The 11125-nt window shown below is 37.7% G+C and overlaps 3 protein-coding genes across 12 annotated transcripts in view; 1 reads left to right on the forward strand and 2 right to left on the reverse strand.

Annotated features, from left to right (window-relative positions):
- Window positions 1-14: 14 nt before the first annotated feature.
- Window positions 15-2451, reverse strand: mea1 (male-enhanced antigen 1). Of its 2 annotated transcripts, none has more exons than XM_079634659.1 (4): window positions 2312-2451; window positions 1823-2108; window positions 1582-1687; window positions 15-630 (listed from the first exon to the last, which is right to left on the reverse strand). In XM_079634659.1, the coding sequence occupies exons 2-4, from the start codon at window positions 2099-2101 to the stop codon at window positions 467-469; spliced, it is 549 nt and encodes a 182-aa protein (XP_079490785.1). In that variant the 5' UTR covers window positions 2102-2108; window positions 2312-2451; the 3' UTR covers window positions 15-466. The 2 variants fall into 2 exon arrangements, with proteins under 2 accessions (XP_079490785.1, XP_079490784.1); XM_079634658.1 differs by having other exon boundaries at window positions 2240-2450.
- Window positions 2452-3275: 824 nt separating this feature from the next.
- dnph1 (2'-deoxynucleoside 5'-phosphate N-hydrolase 1) lies at window positions 3276-7061 on the forward strand. The gene is made up of 4 exons (XM_079634660.1): window positions 3276-3599; window positions 3708-3773; window positions 4720-4830; window positions 6672-7061. The coding sequence occupies exons 1-4, from the start codon at window positions 3464-3466 to the stop codon at window positions 6788-6790; spliced, it is 432 nt and encodes a 143-aa protein (XP_079490786.1). The 5' UTR covers window positions 3276-3463; the 3' UTR covers window positions 6791-7061.
- Window positions 7062-7367: 306 nt separating this feature from the next.
- The window catches only part of dlk2 (delta-like 2 homolog), a 528840-nt gene continuing 525082 nt past the window's right edge, over window positions 7368-11125 (reverse strand). For 8 of the 9 annotated variants that reach the window (XM_079634645.1, XM_079634647.1, XM_079634646.1 and 5 more), the window contains one exon: window positions 7417-10028. In XM_079634645.1, the coding sequence (XP_079490771.1) occupies window positions 9290-10028 (739 nt within the window). In that variant the 3' untranslated portion in view covers window positions 7417-9289. Of the gene's footprint in view, window positions 10029-11125 lie in introns of all 9 variants that reach the window. The other variant, XM_079634648.1, reaches the window with a different exon arrangement.

Raw genomic sequence — 11125 nt, forward strand, 5'->3', positions numbered from 1 at the left:
CGGCCATTTGTGTTGCTCAAGCCATGTGAAATACATAAAGGATTAGTCACTCATTGCACATTGTCAATCAATCAAATTAATGGATTTTTTTGTGACTTAAACGGCACATAACTGAGATGCACCATTACATGTTTATACTGTCATACAAAAGCAACCACTAAATCTCGCCAAACTTCACTTTACAAAAAAGTAATCAAGCAAAAGAACATACTGCATAACACAACTGAAATTTGTCGATGTTTTCAGGACAATTTTTGCCAACTCTGAACAATCGGGACACTTGCTGTGCAAAAGTTCAAAGCAATTAAAAGGTAAACTATTCAATTTCCACTTTAAGAATTCCACAGTTGGTATAAACCACAGCTAGGGAGATAAATGTGCCTTTTGGTTTGTTTGAGATGAGCAAATGTCAGAAGGTCCTTTAGCGTTTCTGCAGTATGAGAAGTGTGGAGGCCGAGGGGAGGCTTCACTTGCGCTCCAGCCGCAGGCCTGCAGAGCTCTGTCGGGTCTGGAGCGTCTGCTGGACCATGTCCTTCCACTGGTCGTCGGAGATCTCCTGGGCCCAGGCTGGGACGCCCAGCGTCGGCAGATTGATGGCCGCCATGGTCCTTTTCACCAGCTCAACGTGATCTGTGAACAAGAAGATTTCACATATATTGGTACCACGTTGGTTAATTGGTTGATATTAGCACTTTTTAAATGTATCTATATCAGTATATAAGATAATGGATATTTTAAAGTACCGGTACTCATTTATTTAGATTACATTTGCCGTCATCTAATGATGACTTTATGTATTTTAAATCACTAACAATTAAATAACTAATTTATGGGCTAAATATTTTTTCATGCTGTACATTATAATGGTGTGATGGCTAAATTCACTCTAAGTATTACATTTTAGTGTTTTATTTTTAATTTATTTAAGAAAAATAGTGTAGAATTTAAATGGATATTTATAGGACATAACATGAAAGCAATCTGTATTTAAGACTAATGACATGCATACTTTAGCCAAGCCATTCCACCATTGCACTTGTGTATATTTTCTCTTTTAAATACTAATATTTTAGTAATGAGTTAAATCAACCGTTTTGTGTACTGCTAGTATTAATCTGCATTATTTATAACATCCATTTAAAAATGAGTCAAATTGATTTGAATAGCGATTTTCACAATACACATTGTTTCAAAGCAGCTTTACAGAAAATCATGATGTTAATGTTTATAGGATTCATGTCTTATCTCATTTGGCAGATTAGAGCTGTGCAATAATGTACTGTAGTTTACATTTTGTGATAATAAAAGCAATCAAGCAGCAGTTGAGATTTAACATATGATATATACTGCTTTATGTGAGTGTACTACTGTATGTATGCGGATAGAGTTGGATATATTCAACTTTACAACCATAACCATTTATGGATGACTTCATTCCTTGATTACTGAAGGCCAATTGCTTTGATTACGGTGATGAGATTTTAGCCCAACACACTGACAGAGGAGTAATGAAACAATAAGTGACATGATGACCGTATATTAGTGTTTTGACTCTAATGTAAAGTCAGTTCTCATGCTTACCTGGATCCATGGGAATGGACACTTGACTTCTACAGGCAGCAGCTCCTTCAGGATCCTCCTCTTCATCACTGTCAGGAGGAGGCTGGGGAAGGAACAGTCCCATGGCCTGCAAAATGTGGATGAAGAGCAGATTTCAGCAAAACACTTCAAATCAAATGTATTGAAACCAAGAAATAAGTGGGTAAAACCAACCACACTCGCTGCCCAGACAGATGAGCACCCTTAAAGACCTCTCCTGTACCTCTATTCTGTCCTGGACCTCCTGGAGCTGCTCTGCCGCGGTCGCCTCATCGGCTGGCTCTGTGTGTGAGCTGTTCATCCCGTCTGGGTCTTGATTCAGAGGCTGGTAATAGTACCCATTGCTGTCCTCGTCTCCAGCATTGTCCTCGTCCTCCTCCATGTCCTCCCCGCTCCACTCCTCCGGCACTGCGGTGTCTAAAGGCCGGTCCTGCACCACATCCTCCTCGGAGTTCGGTAAGATTCTCTCGGGACCCATCTCTCGGGCCCTCGCCACTTCCATTCACTGGCTGCCAACACACACACACACAGACCCGTGTGAGAGAAAATAATGTTTGTTGTATGGAGTAAAACAGCCAACTGTCAATGTAAGCTTTAACGTTAGGCTAGTATAAAATCATGCTAGGTCATATACACTTACAATTCCAGGGAATTAACTAATGAATGCGACTTTTCACCATGCAGAAAATGATCTCTGGTCATTTTCTGTTACCTGTTTTCTTCTGTCGAGCTCTTTTATCCAAATGTTTTGAACAGATGTATGTGTATCTGAAGAGCTGTTATTTGCTTCCGGTCCTGCGCAGAAGCAGAACTGCGCATTGATTGCGTCATGATACATCGACGAGATAGCTAAGCGATGAAATGAGTACATAAAAATATATAAATAACGGTGTACATGAAAATACCAGATTTGTATGTTGTTTTGATGCTTCATGATTTATTTATATTATTAATCCATGTGTTTATTCCACTTTGTTCTAATGTCGAGATATGAATGTTGTCTCTGTTACTGTATCTATTCTGAAATAAAAAATGAATATATTATGTAATAGAGTAATAAATAGAAATATATTAAATCTTTTGAGTAAAAAAGATTTTTGTAAAACCCTGTCAGACTCAGAATTATTGTCTTATGTTGCTTTTAATGTTTTTATTTTCTTTTTTATATTATTTTTCTTTTTAGTATTATTGACATCAAGTGCTGTTTGTTTAATATGCTCGCATCACCACAAGTAAATCGATAAAAAACAGTTAAATGCAACTAATTTAAAAAAAAGCACCCAATTTAAAAAATATCCAATCATTAATTTAATTTTGAATCATTAGTCATTTATTTGACACTTTTAACCTTATTTTATTACAGCATATTTGGAAAATTACAAACTAACGAGTTAGTTTTTTGTGTGTATTTTGTGTACGAATTTATTTGTGTATTATTTATTTTAATTTATGAAATATTCTTTATAAATTATTGTAATTGTATCTTGGTGTATCTGTGTATTATTGTTTAATAAATAAACAAGTAAACATATCTATATGGAGGTCGAATAATTGCAAAATAAATGAAAACTTTTTGGTAATGGTAAATAAATAATGGCCTCATGAAGTGTTGCGTTGATATGGAAGCCCTGCTGCACATAGAAATCATAAATACATGTATTTATTATGTCTATGCTGCTGCACGTGTGAATATGACCACCGGGTGGCGCGCGCCTCTCCGTGACGTGTGAGATTGCGCGGGAAACGAATGACTGCAGTTTGTTTGGACTTTGAACTTCCCGTCAAAGTTGTAAAGCGCTTTTAGCTGTAGTCGAGAAACTCACACTTTGTGTTATTTGTCGAGGCACGAGGACGTTTGAAAATTATGAACATATACTTTTGTGGAAGTATCCGAGGAGGGAGACAGGACGTGAATATTTACCAGAGAATAGTGAAGAAATTACAGCAGTATGGCAAGGTTTTAACAGAGCACATCAGTTATGACAGTCTGTCTGAAAAGGGTGATTCACTTTTACTCTCTTTCTCTCATTTAACCGTTTCATATCGTTTGGTTAATCCTATGTGTGTGTGAACAACTGCAAATAAGTAAACATGTGTCCGTGATCCAGGTGAAGATGCAGTTTTGGATAAAGCGATCCATGATCGAGATGTGGAGTGGCTGATGATGTCTGATGGTGAGATCAAAATAATGACACATGCTCATAATTTTTTTTGTATTTAAAAAGTGTTGTTCATAGTCATACATACATAATATAGTCACCGGTGACCCGAAAAAAAAAAAATCCAAGTGGCATTTATTTTCATAATACGAAAATTCAAAATGATAAAATGAAATTAATGTGATTCTCTAACGTTACACATGTTGTTACTCTGCTAGGAGATCTTATAAACTTTATCATCCACTAAAACACCAACTAAAAGTTAGGGTATTTTGTTTAGTGATGCAGCAATATATAACTTTTTTAATTGTGATTGATGACATATAAAATAATATTCAGAAAATGTTCGTTTTTGGGTGGGGAGCCGGGGCAGTTTATTGAATGTTTAGACAAAATATTTACATTTTACGAAAGCTTGCATATGTGGCTCATATAGTTAGTATACATATAGTATAATAAAGGAGAATATGGAGGTCGTACTCCAGGACATAACACCTAATTTTATTCAGAGGCCCAAACTGAGCAAAAATAAGCAAATTTGGTGCAGTTACAGACATTTATATTGAGCCATATCTTAATATCAGTCCAGCAGAAACTTACACATAAATATCAGTCATCACTCTATATCTCTCTTAGTAAGATTATATTTAAATGCTTAGGTTTATGATTAAAGCTCTATAATACAATGCAATACAATAATGATTGACAGATGAACAAATAAACCTTTTCTCAAAATCCTGATGGATCATATTCGATACTCACATTTTAACATGACTTTTCTATAAAAAAAACATGTATGGATAATCAAGTAAAACCTATAATTATTCTCAACAGCAGCAGATCTATTCCACCAAGACCAAATACATTAACATTGCCATATCCGCTAATCTCTTAGAGATATTCATAATATTCACAGTTATTCAGGACTCTCATCACAGTGCCGTTTTCTGTCTCTGTACAGTGATCGTAGCTGAGGTGACGCAGCCGTCATTAGGAGTTGGTTATGAACTTGGCCGAGCTGTGGAGATGAAGAAGAGGGTTCTCTGTCTCTTCAGACCGTCATCTGGAAAAGGTATCAAGACATTCTCCCGGCTTTCCTCAAGAAATGGATTACACGGTTATTACATATATACGCTGTTTGGATTTAAATGGTCCAATGCTGAAGAGTCTATAGCCCTATTCACACTAGATTAGTATTATTATCTGGGAACCTCGTGTGATTCAGAAATTACCCACATCTGAATTTCAAGTGGCGCGTTCACACGGGATAAATGTATATATCGCAATATGCATATCGCAACAACTTGCAATAAATGGGGTCATGAACAAAAGACAGGTTTTTTTTAGCTTTAATAAGTATCAGGATATATGTTAATACAGTGAAAACGAAGCAATGTTTTATTTTTATATTTTATGATTCAGTATCTTTTATTAAATAAACCTAATGTAGGATAACCTGAAGCCCTGAGGTTTACACTGATGTTAAAATAACACTTCTTATGCGACAGTAAAACACTGATGTTCACTTTCAGAAGTTATAAGGATGTTTTCTTGTCATAAAAAGAATGTGAAACACATGTAGGTTATATCATTTAAATATATTTTAAAGATATTTTAAGTTTATTTTACACACTTTAAGCATTATCGTATCGCATATCGAATATCGCATTATTTAAGGAGTTATCGCATATCGCATTTTTCTTCAATATCGCACAGTATCCTTTTCCCTCTTCGCAATTTGTTCATCGGAACGTCGTCTCTTTGGTCGTGTGTCGGCCATATCATACTTTAAGAGAATATAATTCTAACTTCCCTCTTCATGCTTCTCTCTCCTCCACACACCCCTTCATGTGTACGCACACTAACCCCCCAAACCCCACCCCCAAATCTTGCTTGTCGGTGATTGGCTGGAACACTGTTTGTTATGTTTCGTGGTGCGGGTAGCCCAGAAACTGTTCTATCTTTAATGTTAAAATGGAGTCAGACAAAGATGGAGAGACTCAAGAAGAAGTGACAACATGTAGAAGCAACAGGACGTCTCTGAATGCTTAGTTGATGAATTTATGTTGCTGATGTGGAGTTAACTATCTTCAATTAGCATATTCTGTCATGATAATCTATAAATCGCTCGTATAGGAACTGTTGTGAGATGCACAGAGTGACTTTCTATTGCATGTGAAAAGACGGATGCTAAAGTTTGAGCTGACTCACAAATGTGCTCGACTACAACAACTCTTCCTCTTCTCAACATGGACTGCGTGTCCCGGGGGCGGGGCTTATGTACATTTTAGGGTTGGTGATGTCACTAACCCGGGAGGAATGTCGTGTAGTCCCTACCAGCCGTTTGTTGTAGTCCTTTTCTTTAAAAGCAAATATCTTCCTTTGCTTTGAACTTTGAGTGTTGTAACTTTGCAGATGTTGTTTATGATCAAACAGAAACATTACACACTAACTAAAGTTAGAAAAGTGAAATCATACTCAACCACCGCTTTAAACATCCATGTATGAAGACCCATCATGACCATATTCCAGGATGACAATGTCAAGACTCATCAGGTTTAAACTGTGAAAGAACGGTTGTGAGGAGCATGAAGAATAATTTTCTCCTCCGAGTCCAGAGCTTGACTTCACTGAGAGTGTGTGTGACGTGCTGGAGGAGACTTTACAGAGCGCTGGACTCTTGCACTGACAATACAAGATCCTGACCAAACATTGATGCACCTCTTGATATAACATCACAACCTTTATTTCCATCAAGAGGTGCATACATTTTGTTTGCCTATTTAAATCTAAACAGCGACTTTTTTGTTGTTGCCTGTGCTGTGTGTGTGTGTGTTATTTCTTATTAATTTCTGTTGATTTTTTGTGAAGTGTGACCCTGGTTTTGACAGATTTGACTCTCTGACCCTCCAGTGCTGTCTGCCATGATCAGAGGAGCTTCGACAAACTCACTCTTCCACGTACAGGACTACACCGAGGAGGAAGTCGAGAGTTTCTTGGAGAAATATTTTGATAGTATCAAAAAGAACTGATGATGATCATATTTCAACGAATCATACCAGATAAGCTCAACTCTTATATACTGCTCCTCTCCTTTTAGAAAGCCAGTGGGACAGTTTTCCTTTAGTGGCCATAAGCATTTACATCACATTGTAAAATGTACATTACGCTGTGTTACGTACATGTGAATAAATCTGTCCCATCTAAACACTGGTGTTACATAGGATCATAGAAATAAATGTTTTGTAGTCATTTCTAGTATTGTAATTTCTGATGACAAACATTAAATAACTGAGATAACCAGACAGATTCATTTGAAGGTGATTTCCACATACTTTTGGTCATATTGTGTAGGGCATTTATCAGTTTTTGATATGTCCACCAGGGGTCACTTGTTGTCTTTTTTTAGGACATTAGCAAAGATTAATAAATTAATAACCAAGACTAATAAATTAATAACCAGGCTTGCGACATAGCTCATTAATGACCTGGAATATATATATAATTATTAACTATAATGACTATTATTAAAATAATAGTAATTTTTAGCTTAGATATGGATTAGAAGATTGCATAGATAAGATAATTTATTCATGACACCTGGTATTTAAAGACAGTTTTTATAGAGTGATTTAGACATGAGTTCATCTATTACACAATTAAAAACTTTAATACACACAGTTTTGTATAAAAATGCACATTACAATAAAAAAAACAAATATACATTTCACCAATAAATTACATAAATAAATTATATTTGCACTTAAGAATACTGTTGTTTATGTATCATTTTATATGACAAATATCATTCCCATAAAACTGATGTTACTATCTAAACCGCTTAAAATAGCATAACAATAATGTTAAAGGGAACTTACACTTTCATTTAAAAAAGTATGTTCATAAAACAAACATATTCTCAAAAAATAAAATGTAGCATATACTCACTCTTACGATTTGAACACTTGGCAAACATGTGTACACATACATCTGCAATGATTAGAGCTTCTCCAGTAATGTGGCTGGATATTACACACAGCACTAGTTCAACACATGATGGATGTTTTGATATATTCGAGTGGTTTAGTGCTTCCCTTTATTTTACACGCAGCTCATTAGCGCTACCATATACTCTTTGAGTACAGACCTCATATCAACAAATAGTTCCCAGGATGTGTGTACCTTAAAGTCAACATGAAACCGCATCTGCATCCACCTTACCTTCATAATGTGACAGGATATTAAAGGAGAAAAGTATATGATGAGATTCAATTTGATCAGTTTTGAAAATGATTGCATTTTGAAAATGGTCTGAAAATTACAAAAGCCCCGAAACAAGATGAAAATGTTTTATTTCCTCTAAAATAATTCTTTTTTTCTTGCTAACACTTTACAATAAGGTCCCATTACTTAACATTAGTTAATGCAGTAACTAACATAAACAATATATTTATTACAATATTTATTAATCTTTTCAAACGTTAGTTGATAAAACTGTTCATTGCTGTTCACGTTAGCTCAGATCCATTAAATAATATTAATAGATACAATTTTTGATTTTAATAATGTATTAGTTGTTGTAATGAATATTAAGATTAATGCTTTTTTAAAAATATATAATAATAAATGCTTTTTTTTAAAGAAGAAGAATTTTCATGTTAACTAACCTTATTGTAAAATGTTACAAAAATGTTTCTTGTCTGTGTAAAAATAAATCTGCTTCTGCTTGCCAAGGTTTGTACCGCATGCTTGTTAGCTAGCAAGCAACCTTGTTGCTTTTATTGAGGGAAAAAATGAAGACCAAAAAAATACAGAGAAAAATTTTTGGGAGAGGAAAAATAGTGCCTGGTGAGATCAGCCAAAACGTTTTTCAGACCAGAGAAAGTTATTACATTTATGGATTATTACATTACATGTTACAGTACACAGTAGTTATTACATGTATATAACATTTCTACAGAACCCCTAAATGGACATGGTGAAGAAAAAAAATATGAGATTGGAGGAAACATGTATTTGGCAATGCTTTGCGTCCTCATGCTAATGTTTGCGTTCCCCCGAGAAACTTTGCATTCGCTCTCATAAACACAAACGTTTTTTTTTGCGAGGGAACGCAAAGGTTTTGCAAGCGAACGCAAAGTTTTTGGGGGGAACACAAACATTTTGCAAGAGAATGCAAAAGCATTGAATTATCTTTTGTCCCATCTTGTTTGTTTTTTTTGGCCACCACCACGTCCCATTAGGGCCTCCGTACATTATCTTCGACCAGGTAAGAGCATTATTGATTTCATGTTGACTCTAACTGACCTAATGTTCCCTCATCAGTACATGCCCTCACTTGTGGCATTGATCATTAAAATACAACTACTGATTGGTTCTTTACATCTGTGCAATGGCTCTGTATAATAACCACCTGCATTCAGCCAACTCGGATTCATCAGCACCAGTTATAGTACCAGTATCTGTATCTTGTGAGTGGTCAGAAGTGGTGGTTTACTTCAACGAGAGCAGCTGCACGGTCTCTGCTGTGTCTAAATGATGTCGGTGTTCAGCCTCTTCTTCTCGAGCTCGGCGGGCGGCTGGAGGAAACTGATCTTGCACTCCTGTTGCACAGGCACAGAGTGAGTTCGACACCGGTGGAGCGGGCGATGGTGAGCGGCAGCCGGCCTGCACTGGCAGCGAGCCGATCGGTCCTGGCACTGTCCACGCAGCACCAGACCAGCTGTTACTGCCACCACGGCTAAAGTCATGCCCCCCAACACCAGCAGGAGGACGAGCTGCGACTCCGACAGCCCGTCCGCCCCGCGCTGGGTCACCACTGAGATTTTAAACGAGCGTTCCTCTTTAGGAGTCGTCCAATGGGAGTGATTTCCCTGAACAGATTTGCTCTCTAGGCTCTTGAACGTAGACACCGCTTGAGATCCCGACTCCCAGACGGGAATCTCGCATGTTCTCCCGTTGTAACCTGGAGGGCAGAGGCACTGGAAGGCCGAAACCCGATCTATGCAGCGTCCTCCGTTGAGGCAGGGCCGGCCGGCACAGTCATCCAGGTTGATGGTGCAGAAACGCCCGGTGAAACCCACAGGGCACAGGCAGGAGAAACGGTTCACGCCATCCACACAGGTGGCGCCATTGGCACAGGGGCGCATCAGGCAGTCGTCCATGTTGGTCTCGCAGCGCGGCCCGGTGAAGCCGACCAGGCACCGGCACGACAGCTCCGGAGCGAAGCCACCCAGATCCTCACAGAGACCGCCGTTCTTGCAGGGGGACCTGAAGTGATGAACATCGTTAAAAAATATCTGGCACTTGTGCTTGTGACTTCTTTTTTTTTTGTGCTATTGAGAACTGCAGGTATTTGGAAATCTAAGCAATTCTTGCCGCTCGCAATTCTCAAGTCAAGTCACCTTTATGTATATAGCGCTTTTTACAATACAGATCGTATCAAAGCAGCTTCACAGTGACAACATGAAAATAATACAACAAAGTTTGTTTCTAGAAGAAAATTGCGTCATCGTCCACCTTAAAGGAGAACTCCGGTCAATTTTAACATTGAGTTCATTTTTTTTTAAATTTGGAGTGCTGTCAATACAGAGAACAACGACAAAAATCGGTGTTGCCTACACCGTGTTATCCTCTTTTTCAAATTTGCTCCCTGTTGACTTCAATGGGGCAAGTTTTAAACTTGGTAGAAGTCCAAAGTAGTCGATTGTCGAGTTCACGTGCGTGATCATAGGTAACTAAACCTATGCGTGTGAACTCGACAATCGACTACTGTGGACTTCGACCGAAAACAGGAAGTAAATACAGGTATGTGCGCTGGCTGAAATAAAATCATTTTTATTAATATCTTTCACATCTCCTGCAGTCAGATTCACTCGTGTTCACTCTGAAGGAATCACTCAACATGGCTGGGCACTTGTAATAACACATCAAAGATGTTAAGAGGATAAAAGCAGGTTTAAAACGTGCCCCATTGAAGTCAACAGGGTGCAAATTTTAAAAAGAGGATAACACAGTGTAGGTAACACTGATTTTTGTTGTTGTTCTCTGTATTGACAGCACTCCAAATTTACAAAAAATTGAGCTCAATGTTAAAATTGACCGGAGTTCTCCTTTAAGTAAGGCAGATCTAGCCTAGAAATCTAGACGCACACTAGCGGCAGCAAAATGTATTTTTGCTAGCGGATAGAGAACAGCGGTCTTTCGAATCGGCTTTGGCCGCGACTCTGGAGGACTTGGAGTTAAGTTTTTCTTTAAGAAAAGAGCAAAGAACGGCACTTAAGTCATTCTTAAAAAAGGAAGAAGTGTTCAGAGGTTTTGCCGCTCTTGACTACGTCACCTTCTTCGTTGCTCTGGTTGGTTGTAGC

The sequence above is a fragment of the Phoxinus phoxinus genome, assembly GCF_949152265.1.
Source record: "Phoxinus phoxinus genome assembly, chromosome: 14".
In the NCBI taxonomy this organism is placed as follows: Eukaryota; Metazoa; Chordata; class Actinopteri; order Cypriniformes; family Leuciscidae; genus Phoxinus; species Phoxinus phoxinus.

What these genes read in the sequence shown, in the direction of transcription:
- dnph1 (XM_079634660.1), top strand. Translation starts at nt 3,464, where the DNA reads ATGAACATATACTTTTGTGGAAGTATCCGAGGAGGGAGACAGGACGTG. An exon ending in TGACAGTCTGTCTGAAAAGG is followed by an intron (nt 3,600 to 3,707) that starts GTGATTCACTTT and finishes TCCGTGATCCAG; the next exon opens with GTGAAGATGCAGTTTTGGAT. An exon ending in CAGACCGTCATCTGGAAAAG is followed by an intron (nt 4,831 to 6,671) that starts GTATCAAGACAT and finishes CTGACCCTCCAG; the next exon opens with TGCTGTCTGCCATGATCAGA.
- mea1 (XM_079634659.1), bottom strand. Translation starts at nt 2,101, where the DNA reads ATGGAAGTGGCGAGGGCCCGAGAGATGGGTCCCGAGAGAATCTTACCG. An exon ending in AGGTCCAGGACAGAATAGAG is followed by an intron (nt 1,688 to 1,822) that starts GTACAGGAGAGG and finishes CACATTTTGCAG; the next exon opens with GCCATGGGACTGTTCCTTCC. An exon ending in GTCCATTCCCATGGATCCAG is followed by an intron (nt 631 to 1,581) that starts GTAAGCATGAGA and finishes TCTTGTTCACAG; the next exon opens with ATCACGTTGAGCTGGTGAAA.